General features: G+C 36.4%; 1 protein-coding gene across 1 annotated transcript in view; it reads right to left on the bottom strand.

Moving 5' to 3' along the window:
* LOC133526168 (integrin beta-nu-like) overlaps positions 1-15,638 on the bottom strand; it is a 36,216-nt gene extending 20,578 nt beyond the window's left edge. Inside the window, exons 1-2 of the mRNA XM_061862655.1 lie at positions 13,657-15,638; positions 2,314-2,449 (exon numbers count right to left, since the gene is read on the bottom strand). Coding sequence (XP_061718639.1) covers positions 2,314-2,449; positions 13,657-13,726 — 206 coding nt within the window. The 5' untranslated portion in view covers positions 13,727-15,638. The remainder of the gene's footprint in view (positions 1-2,313; positions 2,450-13,656) is intronic.
* Positions 15,639-16,463: the final 825 nt, after the last annotated feature.

The raw sequence follows: 16,463 nt of genomic DNA, 5'->3' as shown, positions 1-16,463 counted from the left end.
ATAAAAAATGACCCATTCTCATTGCTATTTAGTGCAAGGCAACGTAACTTGTACTAGTATATGTAGATCGTGGCATTCACGAAGACGCGTGCCTTGACTCGTATTGTGATGTCATTAAAGGTTAGATTTAACAAATCTGCGCGTCATCGTGGATGACACGAACTATACAATGCACAGTACGTAGAAAAAATAATGTCGTATCATCAACCTATCCTTAATACGAGAGACCCGTAAAGATAACAAAAGGGATTGACATAAGCTTCGGAAAGGTCACATTATCTAAATAGAGGTACCGTTATAACATATCTAATAGAATTATCTCTGGTAGTTAATCCTTTTGTGGAGAACTTACAACATCAACAGTTTTGGGCCGCGGACAGTTTTTACATCACTTTGTAGCATGGCTTATTAACTCTAAGTTTAATTTTGGCGTTTATAATAATAAACAATTTTACAAACTGCAGCAGCTGCTGATGATTTCATTTATTAGGTACCTAAGTACGTAAAATACGTATATGTATATGTTACTTAAACACTATTTGCTGGTCCTTAGTTCAAAGATGTATCTTTGCATTCGTAAGTTAACTGCATATACACCGTGGGTATGCGTAATACCTTTAAGGAAACTAAATGACATAGTTAATTAAAAAAATGTTTATAATTTTTCTATTTTATTATTTTTATAAAAAGTAATTAAATGTTGCATGTATAATGTTGTTGTAACAGGGGCATTATATTTAATTCAACCAAACAATTGAAAACTGTGACATATCAATGTCATTCCGAACATCAATCGTCCGAGATAGTACATACGTTTAGTAGAAGGCAAGTGTGTACACTATGTATGCTTGTAAGGGCCTCATAAGATAAAACAATTTATTGATTATCTCCGAAATGGAGTTAAAAGAATACCGGTGTCTTTGAGAAAGTTACTTAATTTAAGTGTATACAATATAAATAAGTTTCCCTTATTTTTTTATTACTGACTCTACATAACGTCTCCAAGAAATGGACTCGGCTAAACTATCAATATACACAGGGAGTTCGAGTAACCAGACAGATTTTAAACACCCATTCCTAAGGTAATAGGAGCAAAAAATATTATATGACTTTTGGTCAAATTTGGCAGTTTTTTTGTGTATGTGTGTTTTCTGCACACAATACGTTATTTCTTTTTACACCTTGGCGAAAAAAAAACATTACAACGAAGTCAACGAATAGGTAAAGTTTTTTTTTATTTGCAAATAAATTTTGTAAGTTTCCTTTAAAACTTTAACGACTATCAGTGGGTAGGTATGTCTAAACCAAGTCACATAGTGGTAGCGTCGCAGCCAAATAGGCGTTTTTTATTAAGTTATTACAGAAAAAAAACATTATTGTCATTATCTCTGTAACAAGATCGATTTCAGAAAACTATGTATGACATTTTATTCTCTAAATGCGGTCAAGAATACACCTTTAAAATCTGTCGTGTTGTTCGAGCCCACGGTGTATAAATAATAAATAAATATATAAATATTATAGGACATTATTACACAAATTGACTAAGTCCCACAGTAAGCTCAATAAGGCTTGTTTTGGGGGTACTTAGACAACGATATATATAATATATAAATATTTATAAATAATTAAATACATAAGAAACACCCATGACTTAGGAACAAATATCCATGCTCATCACACGTATAAATGCCCTTACCAGGATTTGAACCCGGGACCATCGGCTTCGTAGGCAGGGTCACTACCCACTAGGCCAGATCGATCGGTCGTCAGAACCGAAAACCTAACCTAACCATTTTTTTATCATGAAAATTATACTAAAAGTTTTCCTAATCCTTAATAGTGTTAAATAAACTAAACGGCAATTATAATAAAATTATAATTTAATGATATTTAGTTAAATCAAAGTTATATATGTAGGTAGAGTCTCTAAGTAATAATAATACTTTAGTTAATTGTATTTTATAAATAGTACATGTGCTTTTTTTGCTTGTATGTAAATTCCATGTTGACAAGTAAAAGTGTCCTTGTGGCCTATTTGCTGAGAAAATATTGAAGTTGAAGTTTAAGAGTTAGACCAAGCTAAGTTGGCAGCGATTTTGATACACCAGACTTTGAAAGTGTTATTTAAACGTTATAATGTGATATATGTTTGACGCTTAAAATAACCCTTGCAGTCTGGGCTACCAAAATCGCTGCCAACTTAACTTGGTCTAACTCTAGGTACTGAAGGCGAATTTATGGTAGATAAGTATTTTTGCCAACCTTGATAATGAACTGCCAAATTGATAACGGGGTTTGATAATAACTCACCTCTCGTCATCGTTGCATCTGGCAGCAGCGCTGAAAGACGGGTCCGCGCACCAACGGCAGTGCGAGGCGGCCGACAGACACGCACCACACGAATCATGCTCAATGCAGACCAATTTGTTCTGTATTTGTTGAGGCACTGTGAAAGAAAATCATGATAAGGTTGGCTGAGAGCAACTTCGGTGTCTTATTACTAATACCAACACTCTTAACTGGCCATCCCGTGTCGTCGTCGTGTCGTGTCGTCGTCGTATCGTATCGTGGGCCGGACCGTATCGTTGAAATAAGGTTTCCGAATTGTCACCTAAGAGGCCGTTATCGATTTTAGTCGCAAAAATGTCAAATTGATAGATTTAGTCGTGAGCGTCAGGATGGCGGGTGGACCTCAGCAAAATTGAACGAAATATTTATAAACATATTGTTCCTTCAGTGTACCTCAGTGTACCTTTAATACCTACCTACAATCTAGTGTGCCTCTCCCTAAACCTAAATATTTAACAAAAAAGGTCCACCCGCCATTCTGACGTCAGGCTGGTGGGTGGACCTATGAAATCTTGCATTATACTGCACTAAAAGTATGTAGTTATATTGTACCTTCAGTGTACCTCTGTAACTATGAATACAAATCAGTGTACCTCTTCTTGAAACGAGATATTTAACAAAAAAGGTCCACCCGCCATCCTGACGTCAGGTTGGGTATTGAATGTTGGATGAGATGAGAATGAATCTTAGATTTTTTTACCAATATATACATGAATTAGACGCTCAATGAAGTCAGCACTGCCGATATCGAGAGATGAAAAAGCTCGAAAATCGAAGAAGGAAGAATTGAATAAAATCGGCACACAGAGAACAACCGCAATAAACACACGTTACTTCATTGTCCCTTTCTTCCACCTTAAGGAGACACTATAGCATTGTCGAAAGTAAGGGACTACTTATATGTAAATAATCCTATACGTACGTCCTATCCGTGAGGAATGCCTCTGAAGTGTATAGGAAAGTAGCTAGTCCATTCATATGCCATCTAACTTACTTGTCAGTGTGCAAAGATACGTAGGTATGCTAGGAGAGAGGTATAAAATCCCTACCATTCACACTGGTACAGACTCATTATATGCCACATCAATGCGCGCGAAAATATTTCACACGCAGGTTTAGGTTTTCGAAATCGTGATGGCACTTTAAATTTCAGAAAACTACTTCTAATGCATCTGCAATTTTATTTTAGTGATATCAAATACCTAAAGAAACAAAAGCTATGCGGCATAGACTGCGTAACGCGCTCTGCTTAAAAATATAACACAAACACACACCTTGGACCATGTCAAACTTACGATTTTAGCCCAAACAGTTTGAGCCTTGTTTAATTGGATATTAAATACATGTAAATTTATCTCTATATTGTATATTACGTAGGTACATATAAATTGATCTCTACAAGTCCAAATGTATCTAAATATTCTAATTAGGAGACTGTATCTGAATAAGATCCCAATTATGTCCGTCACAGGCTAAGTACGAAAACTCGCCACAGATTTAATGTGCAGCCCTACATTTTCCGGCATGTGTTTGAGAATGTAAATCACGAAGTCCACTCGTTAATTTTAAGCAAACGAAGTCGACTTTCTAGTACTAACAGCAACACTTACCTAGCCTTTGGTAGCAGTGTTGGCCGAACGTTAATTGGAATTGACCATTAACCATTACAAATTGAACCGTAAACTGCAATGGACGGTAACAGTTTACGGTTCAATTTGTAATGGTTAATAGTCAATTGCAATTAACGTTTCGGCCAACACTGTTTGGTAGACTTTATTCCCTCGCAATAAGGTCACCTGTGACTAGCCATATGCCTATTTCGTAATATTGGCCTTGGTTTTATATTAAAACACATAGAAAATAATGAAAAATTACAGTACTCTTCGTTTGCATCTTTCAGTCATGATTTCACTCCGTATTCTAACAATTACAACTTGAAGGACACGTTTCCGTATTTTACCACTTGTGATTTCGATTAAATACATAACACTCAGTGAATTTTCATTTTTTTATTTATTTTAGAATGCTGCGAAGAATGATAATAATCAATTGAAGTTAACCTAGAATAAATGCATAATTATTGGTGTAATAAAGAACATTGAGTTACTAACTTAATAATAAACGTAAAATATTACAATACAGACGTTATTTTCAGAAAACAAAACTATAATACCTGAAGTTAAATAATAATGTTGGCATATTCATGCTTGATAGGTTTTGAAACGTTTCATTTTATCATTTTTTTGGTCTACTTAAACTGACTACTAAGCGAATACTGTCGTTGTGTGCGTAAAAGCCATTATGTCGCCATTATGTCGCCGTTGTGTCGCTACTATGTCGCCGTTATGTCGCTACTATGTCGCCGTTATGTCGCTATTATGTCGCCGTTATGTCGCTACTATGTCGCCGTTATGTCGCTACTATGTCGCCGTTATGTCGCTACTATGTCGCCGTTATGTCGCTGTTATGTCGCTACTATGTCGCCGTTATGTCGCTACTATGTCGCCGTTATGTCGCTACTATGTCGCCGTTATGTCGCTACTATGTCGCCGTTATGTCGCTACTATGTCGCCGTTATGTCGCTACTATGTCGCCGTTATGTCGCTACTATGTCGCCGTTATGTCGCTACTATGTCGCCGTTATGTCGCTACTATGTCGCCGTTATGTCGCTATTATGTCGCCGTTATGTCGCTATTATGTCGCCGTTATGTCGCCATTATGTCGCCGTTATGTCGCTATTATGTCGCCGATATGTCGCTATTATGTCGCTATTATGTCGCCGTTATGTCGCTATTATGTCGCTATTATGTCGCCAATATGTCGCTATTATGTCGCTAGTCGCCAATATGTCGCTGTTATGTCGCTATTATGTCGCTAGTCGCCGTTATGTCGCCGTTATGTCGCTGTTATGTCGCTACTAAAGTATATAAAAGGGCCGTAAAGTACGGAGGATGGGGATTCATTCTTTGACCATCGGACTGGCGGTATCTCTGGCTTTGGGTAAGTAAAGTTTCTCTACTATTCCTTCTATTTGTTTGTGTTTGCTGGGAATTATCCTGGTAAATTTAAACTTGTAAATTGTGTCTATGTTTGGCATTGCGGGGACAATGTTGTCGTAATGCTAAGCTTAGGCTATGGTGGAGATTCTTTACTTCCTTATCTGTGTTACTATATTGTGAGTTTTTGTTAGTAAAATCTAATTTTGTTATTTTATTACCTTTCTATGAGGTTAGTTTGTTATTTTATAAAGCCAGATCACTGTTTGGACTAACAGTTTGTCCATCTAATCAGCTGCTCCCTAACGGTGACAAACTGCAGCTGTTTAGAAGTCTTTTGCTCCAAGTTGAGAGGACTTGGCGTCTCTTCTTTACCAACATAAGAGGCGAGCATACTCTCCTTAGTCTCAAGGTCCAGCTGTTAGATGAATGTGAGGGCATCACGTGCGTGCCATTGAGAGTAATCTCAGCTCACTGAAGTCTGCAGTAATTGAGGCTAGGTCTCGTATTAAATATATTTATATATTTCGGTGCTCTGGCTCATGCTAGTACTGGTCACGGGAGAGCTTCTGTCATGATTGGTAACAATCACAGATAAAGTTTTAGTCATGGCAGGGTATCCCATGTGACTGGTACGGGTGTGTGTGCTAGTGTGCTGATTATCTATAGACATGTTAGGGCGGTCTATTCTCATCCACCGTGCCCACGTGGCGATGAGGAGGGGGCCAATCACACAGACACTAGGGTTTGCTATACCTCGGTTTTGTCGGCCGAATGCTTACAGCTTAGACTTAGGGATACACTTGTGTATGTTCCAAATCACTAGATCAATGGTAAGTACGATCTGTGTTCTGGACATACTAGATTAGGGTCTAAGGGTAGGAATAGGGTAGAGTCACACACACTGTTATAGGGTCTTTCTTAGGTTTGATCTAGAAATTTGATTGGTTGGTGTATATATATATCTTTCAAAAGGTTCTAATGACGTGAAGCTATGGTTTTATAACGTGTACTAATGATAATATTAGGGAAATACTGGTAATGGGTTATAATTACCTAAATCTTCCAGACTGTTACTCTGAGTGGAAAGTTGAGGGTTATCTGTAACATCTTATATCTATTTATTTTCATTTCTGGGTTTTTGGTGTAGAGACGAAGTACTGAGTATTACGATCAGGTCCTAAGGTATTTATATATTCAATCCTTAAACATCAAGTTGGGTTTAGGAACACAGACTATTCTGGGATTAAAGAATGGTTTGTTTTAGAGACCCTTTGGCAGGCGAGCGCAGTCCATTGGAATCTTTGAGTGGAATAATACTCACCTTGATAGTTCGATCTCATAAAGTACAGTAATGAGTTAATCTTGTACTTCGTTTATACATTTAAAAGGCCTAGGAATTCAGCCTACTTTTAGCTATGGGGACTGGGTAATGGCTTAGTAGCCTTAGCTTTTGGATATAAAAAAAGAGATAAGTAAATGGTGTCTGACGAATACTTATCGCTTCTTTTCGTCAGCCCCTTGGTTTGCATAGGGTTGCGAAGCGTTGGTCATAGCCCGTCTGGCTAATAAGATAGGAGTAGGTGGCCCGATTGATATTGCTGATCGGAGTAAGAGTCTTCAGACCTGCATCTAGCATTAGAGGCAGCACGTGTGATCCATTCACACCTCGTTTAGAAGAAGTGTGTAAATGGGCTTAACCCAGGAGTGCTGCTTCAATGTTACCCCGAAGACTTAATAGGAGTAGCAGGATTTTAACAAATATATTTTTATATTTATATAATCATATATGCTGCAATACCTAAATATCTTTCTAATGAATTAATAAAAATATATTTTACATTACATCAAAAATCATTAATAATTTCTGTAACTTAAGGCTACTCCCGTCGTCTACGACCTTGCGCGTGAGGGCGGAGCCTATATCCTTGACCATGACACTGCTCATACCTTGTCGATTGTTATATATTTTCATTCTACTTATAAGGTGTCATATTTAATATAGAAAAGGTTTGGAATAACTTAGTCTTATGGTATTTTGCTGAAGGTTGAATCTTAATATAATATCCCATCGATTATTTCCTCTCAACATACTAAATTATTTAGTATAGTAAATTTCTGAGTCTTAACGTCTAGGTAATACTTAATCAGGTAGAAACAGAGTCCAAGATTTAGTTGTTACTCATTAAAGAATCTAGGGTACCGCGGTTCGCTTCGAGGGGTCCTAACCTTTAACTAGACGATCACTTGGCCAAATTATTGTTAAGGTAAAATTATTGTTGGGGTAAATTTTAGGGGTAATTTTAAAGGTGGGATTGTTAACGATTAGGTTCAGTATTTTATTAGGTCCGGGGTTGAATAGATGGGGTAGATTTGGGGTGTAGGAAGGGGAAGTTACACACCGAATACATAGTTAACAGTGTGCAGGTACGACGGTACTGATATAGACACATGAGATGGCGTTCCATCCATACGAGACCGAAATTATAACTTAGATCACCTCTGAAAATATCAACACGAAAAAAGTGCCAAACATAAATATGTATTAGTGTATACATATTGTGTTTTTTTTTCGTACAGGGATAGAAAAGATTTAATTAAAAAATGTGTTATACTGTACACATAGTTAATAGGTATGTTATAAGAACTTAAAAGTAATTGACGTTATTATTTAAATTGTAATAAAAACATGCAACTGCAAACATTGCAACTATTGAAAGTCTGCAACCCTGAACTATTTTTTTTTTTACAAGACTACAAACCATAACTTGTAGTGTGGACTATCACAAACAGATTAATTTGCAACTTAATTTAAATACTTAATTACCAATTTTTTTTTAGTTTACTCTAAGCACCTATGAAAGAAATAACAAACTTCGCTGGAAAAAATGTCATAAAGCCAATCAAATTAGATCCATAAAAAGCGTTTCGCAGAATTAATTCCCACCAAGCTGGAAATCATTTGAAAACCTTCATTTAGTGCTAAATGCGTTTGTCCGAGATCGCGCAATCCCAGGTGTGCATAGATTTGGAGAGCTTTAGGAGTTAATATTTCCTTGGATTGCCAAACCACTAGATGGAGAAGGAACCCACCATCAATTACAATGGCACTACCAGCTAGATTTGGTAGATCAGACACTGGTAAAAAGGCGTTATCTGATTTTTAACATGACCATACCAAAAATAAAGAAATTCAAAATGGCGACCATTTCGTACAACTTTGACTACGAATTCATATTAAGGTAGGTACATTTTGGGATCTTAAGATATCAATTTTCATTATGACTAGTACAAATTTTCCGTTGGACGTATCTACCGTTTTCGATCTACAAGTCTACTACAAGTCTTAAAATGAGCAAAAAATTATGAACATCTGGGATTGCGCAAACACGGATTACACACATTTAGGACCAAATGAAGGTATTAAAATGATTTTCAGCTTGCTGGGGCTAACATTTCGAAAAAGTCTAATTTGATTTTCCTAAAGTTTTCTGAAAGTTTTATAAAATATTTAAAGCATTGTGTCCGATAGGTATTGAATGCGCGCTAGGTTGCGCGAGATTTAATACCCAGGTGTAGTTTCTTGTATTTTTAACTAGGAAATTCAAACTATAAGACACACTTTCTAATCTTCAGCAAATTAGGTCTGTCGGCAGCCATGGGTCTGTTTTATATGTAAAGCCATTGAAATAAATCCCGACCAAATTCAACATTTCAATGGAGCGGCACAGGAATGTGTCCACTCTCTAAATTAGACTGTTTATATATGGGCTCTCTATTTTAGCCGCGTCTCCACTAGACGTCCGCGCGGAAGTAAAATCAACCACCAAATAGGTTGTGGTGTACAGACATATATCTAAATAGACGACGTATGCGCGCGATTATTAAGAAAATAAAGATTTCCAGTTTAATAGGTAGTTAGGTAGTGACATGAGATGTGAATATGAGTTTTAGTTGTGAAATACATACTATTTATTTATTAAATTGTTGAGTTATATCCGGTAAATTTGGAACTTATTCTAATAAACCAATTAAAACAGTTTACCGTCCTTCGCCAATGGAGTAAAAATGCGTTTTAATACGATAAAAAACAATATTTATAATTAACTACCATAAAATGTTGTTTAGGGAGATCTACTTAAATAAGTAGACGCTATATATCCACAAGTGGTACATGTGGTTGTGGTAACATTGTTTACGTTCCGTCGCCGTAATTTACGAGTGTGGGCGTGTGAGGTTGCGGGGTGAGGTGTTAAGGTTGATTTAGATTGATCCAGTAACTGGAGTAGACGTTGACGTCACCGATTGGCGACTATCGGTGCAAGCAGATGGTATTGTGTTTTACCAGTATACATGTATCTGTAGTGAGCAATGGAAAATGATATTACTTTGTGTGCAATTATTTTTATATTGCTTTTGACTAGGTACTCTTTGTTTCATACGTAGGCATAGAGCCCCTCTACAATAAGTTTGTACCGAGTGAGTGACAATGCATGGGAGTACGATACTTGGCATAAAAATATAACTTGGTCAAACATGAAGCTTCATAGATAATGCAGTTATTATATTAAGTTACAAATAGGTACATGCGCTCGTGTAAATGTGCTTTCTCCGCGTATACAATAATTGAATCAAATACAATATTTAAAAAAAAAAACATTCCAGCAAACCTTTCTACACTGAAAAAAATAGATAGCCGAACTGGTTTTGTAACTTTACTAAATAACTAAACTACGGTTATAAGAAAATAAACTTTGCATAAATTTACAAACTTATTTTGTAGTGTATACCCAGTACCTGAACACTGATAGCCAAACACGGTTTTGTAACATATAACACATAGTTCGCAAGTCCCAATTTTTGTGTAAACAGTAACCAAAATTTTGTTACAGTTATGCAAACATTTCTTTCAGTGTATGCGTTCTATGCGTTTAAACGTCTGTGAAATTATATTAATTAATGTATGAATAGTCTGATAGAGTTGGGCTGACCCGAGACACAAAATTATCAAGAACATCTACCGAGAATGACCAGTTTCAGATTAAAGTGTAAAAATACCAGTTAAACCCAAAAATCATAAATAACATCACAGCAATACGACTTTGCCAGTACGTAATACCAGTAAGTAAGAGTACTTACTAAATCAGCCTAAACGGTGGTGGAGCGAAGGTGCTCTATTGGGAGCCATTGAATTAGAAGCTGACATCGTGTAAACCCATAAATTGTTCAGTAAATGGGCTTCCCAAATTAATGACAAGACCGAAGACAGGTAATTGGGGCTCTAGTGATGAAAAGCACTATTCGTTTTCATTATTTTCGTACTTTATATAAGCCTCATTCAGGACTGTGGCTCTGCTCAGGTGAGTGAGGGGTGGGGGGCCTGCCGAGATGACAAATTGTTGATAGAAATCGCCAATTGAGACTTAAATAATGTACAGGTATAGTTACTTGACTTTTCATAGCATCTGCATTCCGATATTGTCTGGCTTTTGTCGATATACGATTGTCATCTTGGCTAGTCCTCAGATCTATTGTTGACTGATAGAGAACGCTATTTAGCCGCTGTATTTAGCATTAAGTAAAAATGAAGGTGAGATGGGGTAAGAATAACATAATTGTTATTTTGCTAGAGGCAAGACAAATACTATGACGATTACATAAAGTGTAATTCTTGCCCCGGTGGTCGTCTTACCCCATCTCACCATCTATGTAAAAATGTAATGTTTTAATAGAGTTTAAATAAATTAAACAATGCCCAATGCTCATACCGCTGCAAGTAGGTCGTCGTTACATATTTTCGTGACGGTTGAATGCACACTTTTAAACACATGGCTGTACAATAATGCAACACTATATATCCACAATATATATGTGGCTATATGTGGCTGTGTAATCTGTTTTTTTTTTTAATTTGTCTTCTTTGTGGTGCAATAAAGAATATTTACTTACTTACTTACTTACAATTGTTTCGATATAGGTAGTCTAAATTATGAGGCATAATCTTTATTATTTTAAATGAAACTAATATTATTCCAATCTGCTTTTATGTCTTCTTAATTGCAATTTTAAGGGCTTAAGCTTTCTACTTGTAAATTTTATTTGTTACAAACTATAAGTACGTCGGAAGGTTTGCACTGATTTACTTAGGCACGGACTGATATCCTTAGTTTTTAGCAGTACTATTATTTATTCTGTGCTCTTGGTAACAGAAGAGATACTTATTTTTACTGCATGTTTATAAACCATAATGTACGTATACCATACCTAGATATAATTTATTGAAACATCACACGTGCCCCATACGGCTTGGACAAAGCTTAGATCGGGGTGATAACGCCCATTGATTCATTAAATGCGTCAATTACAGGTTTGTTGTTATTTTTTAATTATTGTTACTGGCCAGATGTTCTGTTTATCGGGTCTCATGTGTCATCAAAACGGTTGAGCCGAATTCGACAAATTTAATCATGTTTATCGCATCATTACTGATGTGCATCAAGTAAGGAGGACGGTAGGTACCTACGAATAAAATTTGGTAAAGTCTAGCAGAAAATCAAAACGGTTGAGCCGAATTCGACAAATTTAATCATGTTTATCGCATCATTACTGATGTGCATCAAGTAAGGAGGACGGTAGGTACCTACGAATAAAATTTGGTAAAGTCTAGCAGAAAATGTTATATTAAAGTTGCCTGATATTTTTCAATGATTGTGTCGTCAACTAACTGGATAGTTTTGATTAGGATGTCGATGTTGCACCAAATTATTAGATACGCATCCATAGTAACTACTATTTAATTGAGGATGCCGTGGCTGTTTGGTAACGCACAGATTCATATACATAATTTGCATCCTGTAAAAAGTAGGTAGCTACATGTAAATGATCCCACCAGAGAGGAAATAAAGTACAAAAGAGTGAACCACGTAGAAATATGACTAAGAAAATTATATATAGATATATGGGAATTGGGAAGGGAATATATTACGAATGTCAACTACAGTTGCTAAAGTTCGTGGATTTCTCAGGAGGGCCATAGGTCGCTGTCGTACTTTTATCTCGAGAGGTTCGACTTGACATATTCTGTATTATTCTGGTTTATGTATGCATCTCTCAGTAACCCACTAAGTATCAGCATACTCGTACTTTTGTTACCGTATCAGTGGGAAAGTTCTTTGCAAAACTTTAAAATTTATTTCAATAATAACGTATGTTGTGCTTTTTATTTTAATTGTTAAATTGATGTTGATATATAAAATGGTATAAGAATAAGCAACTATATGGTGTGGCTCGCAACTAAGTATTAAAAAATTAAATAAAATAAAACAAAAGACTCGCCGATGTTGTGATTTTTGTTGTCTCTTTAACGAAGCTTTTGGGTGGTTTTCGCCAATGGTTGATTGTCGAAGTTTTTTTTAGCATTTCTGACTCTCTTTTATATTTATATTATATATTATACATTCAAAATAATTATAGTTTTCTTAGATCACTGAACCAATAGAATAAAATATGGAAGTTTTTTTTCATACTTAGGTACCAAAATATGAAACAAGCATCACACATAGATATGAGTCATATAGAAGCATAGTTAACAATATCCACTTTTTTACCGATGTACTGTAAAATTGTAATCAACAACTGTCTCTATATCTTCTACTGATGAAGATACAGTTTTAGGAAAACAGTTGGATGTTGTTGACTTTACTTCTATATCATACATATAAGTACTATTAAATTAAATCTTAGATACAATTTATTTAGGCATCTAAATATGTGTTGCGACAGGTACCTTCTTACACGCGGATATCGAATTCATTCAGTCCGAGCACATTGCCCTTCCTCCAGTTTTCCACTTTATAAATAACACTGTCAATCTCTATTAGCATTTCTCCTATCTTAGTGAAGTAATGCCCAAAGCAGGTGGCGGTAGCGATGGCGCCTCGTCTACGTCTATTTTAGTATATTTTAGTTTAGACATGGGTGTAAAATAAATCACTCCTTTTGAAGCCACGTAGATAAGAACAAGTTTTATTTCAGCCTGTAAAACCGATTAAAGACGCAGCTTATTTGAACACGTGTTCTTCAGACTTTAGGCATATATACCTATACCTATACTTATTCTTAGTACTTTGGTACTACTCAAATAATAGATACAATTTGTGACTTGCGTACAACAGATAGGTTGCCCAAAGTTAACTAGTTTTCGTTAAACTATGTCAATATCATGTTAAATAAACACACGCCTAACACGTTTTCAGTTATCACGTACCAATTTCAGCAAAGAAAAGCTTATCACTCTTATCAACTTACCTTGGCCACTCGCGTATTCCAATAACACATAAACACACAAATTAAACACAATATTCCTGATCATGATCATAATTAAATCTCACATATTAAGCGGGATATTCGCGAGTGTGCTGAATCGATCGGAGTTCGTTTGCGATGAGTAAGTGATAAGGTTTGATAAGGATTGATAAGGATGTATTAAGGGCGCGAGTAGCGCGCTCGGCGCACTCGCTCGCGTCTACGCGCGGCGGCATCTCACGATACTCTAGGCAACTTGTTGGGCGCTCCCTCCACAGTTTCAAGACTGAACGCAGTAACCTATCTCTTAACTTTTAGGAATTCACATTTGGGGTTTAAATCTCGGATGCAGTACTACTAGCACTTCCTTGTCCAGTATAACTGTGCCCTTGTAGCGTATATCATAACTTGTTTTTTTGTTTGTGAGAAATGTTTGTTAAAAGATAAACTACTCTTTATAAAACCACTCTGCTGATTCATTCCCTTCGTAGTAATGTCACTGTAATTGACTGTAAGAGCCGATAAGATGTAGTTTCAGGTCTGTCGCTGTAATGAGTTCACGCTTCAGCTGTCCGGGCGTGTTTGGTTTGACGGGCCGATTAATGATACACGGAGATAAATATTCATGTTGTTAGTGTAGCTTCATGTAACTAAATGTGACTGCGTTGTTTATTTTATTAAGAGGGTATATAGCAGCCCACCATCTTTAGTACTTAGTAGCTGCACCTACGTAATATAATTTTGTATAGTTCGGAGCTAACATAAGAACTTACTTAAACATAGATTGTACTAGTGGCTCTGTGAGCTGTAGACCTCTCGAACCCCCATGGCACCGCCATTTTGAAAAAAAAAAACTCTAAAATCCGAATCGACAAATGATATTTAATTATCAAGCCTGCTCCACGTTTCACGAATTTCAATTGAGAAATGCGACCTGTAGAGGTGAACATCCGGACATAGGTACAAAAGAATTTTTGCCCATGCTGAAACTGAGACCTACTCCTTCGCTCGGCCACTAAGTATTATATATAAATTCGCATGTGCTTAATGAGTGAAAATAGAAACATATTATCAGTCAATCAGATCATCTTGGCATTTCGGATATTATCTACTATGTTGATACGCCCATCATCATCTCGAAAACATCTGTAGGTACATAATGTCTTGAAAGTCATTAATGTTTTAGCTATTAGTTTAGAGAGATTACATTCATAATTTACATCCATAGGCACATACTTAATTAAATGAGTATACAGATGCAAGCATCACCTAAATTAGTTACGTAGGTATGTGAAGCCACACAAGTCATCCATCAACATAGCGAAATTGCTACACAACACGCAAACTATTCAAGTGTCTTTTGCAACATCATCCGCTACTAAAATAATTTAGTTGAAACTTAATTCGGCCCAGATACAAGCGTCGTAAACCTAAGGTGTAGTAGTAAAAGCTAATCAATTTCCATCTAACGCGTCACTATTAATTCCCTGTCGTTCTTCGATGTTATTAATACAACGCTGCGATACTCTGCAAGATACACGACTTCGGAACACGCATCAAAACCACTCCTAGATCTACAAATGTACATTATTTGGAAACCGGCACAATTTGGTCCGCCTCTCCCACCGCCTTCTAAAGCACCTGTTGCTGCGAAGCGCAAATGACAGGAAAATTAGAGGTCTTGATATTTTGGTGGGTTGTGGGCGTACACTCGAGGCCGAAATAACAAAGCGAAACAAACGTTCGTTATAAAGCCTTAACATTATATTTGGTCAAGATGACTCCGTGGGCGGGCATGTCCTTTAGATTTGGTGATGCAAATTGCACGCTAGATTTGGACCGCAAAAAGTTTGCGCAGCCTACTCAGTACGTGTTCGCATAGATTTAATTTTATATTTGTTACAACATACTATTATTAGGCGTGACTAGATCGTGACCATACTTAGTTATATGAACGCCAGTGCCACTAATCAGGTATTTTTTTTTTTTCATTTGGAAAGCTTTAACTTTTAATAAAAATGTTATACGTATACAAAATTAGTGTAGTGTTTTAAGACTTATTGATTTAACCTTTCACAGTTTTCACACATTACGTATTCAATAATGAACGGGACTTAACTGATAGCTACTTTTTACGTTACAATTGATTTACGAGTGATATATGTATATTGCATTTCACTTCGGCTTTTTGGATATGTATTTTTCGAAACATTGAGCCTTGCGTGATCATGTGAAGAATGGGAGTACAAAAATTAATTTGCATTTGATATGATTACATTATGATTTACATCTTACTATCATACGACCTTGACCGCGAGCACTATTCGGCGTTAGCGGCTCCCGCTAATTGGTGCTGACGAAATGTAATCAGGGTAAGTGGCCAACATGTCAATCGTTTACGCTCTGAAGCGAACGAAACGCAACTGTCACTGTCGCACTAATATAAAAGAGTGATAGAGTGACAAAGCGTTTCGTTATCGTAGCGCAAAGCGCAAGCGACTTTGGTTAGGCACCTAGGAGTCGTCTCATAAGGAACTTCGCTCGCACTTATTGGTACGTTACTTACCGGATGAAACCCATACCAAATGTTTACACAAAACCAGCCTCCTAAAATTGGGTTTAGGTTTTTTGTCCCCATAAATAAAAAAATATATTAAATGTAGTATATATTGAATGTCTATTATATAACCATCCTTTGTGCAATTAATACACCAATCACTTTCTATACAAAGTGATAACATTCTCTCAAATCCACGGTTACTAAACCAAACAAGTTTTGTAAATTAACAATACCATGTAGGTACGAAGTC

Source organism: Cydia pomonella, chromosome 16, assembly GCF_033807575.1.
Source record: "Cydia pomonella isolate Wapato2018A chromosome 16, ilCydPomo1, whole genome shotgun sequence".
Classification (NCBI taxonomy): Eukaryota; Metazoa; Arthropoda; class Insecta; order Lepidoptera; family Tortricidae; genus Cydia; species Cydia pomonella.
This window is presented reverse-complemented; position numbering and strand designations above follow the sequence as displayed.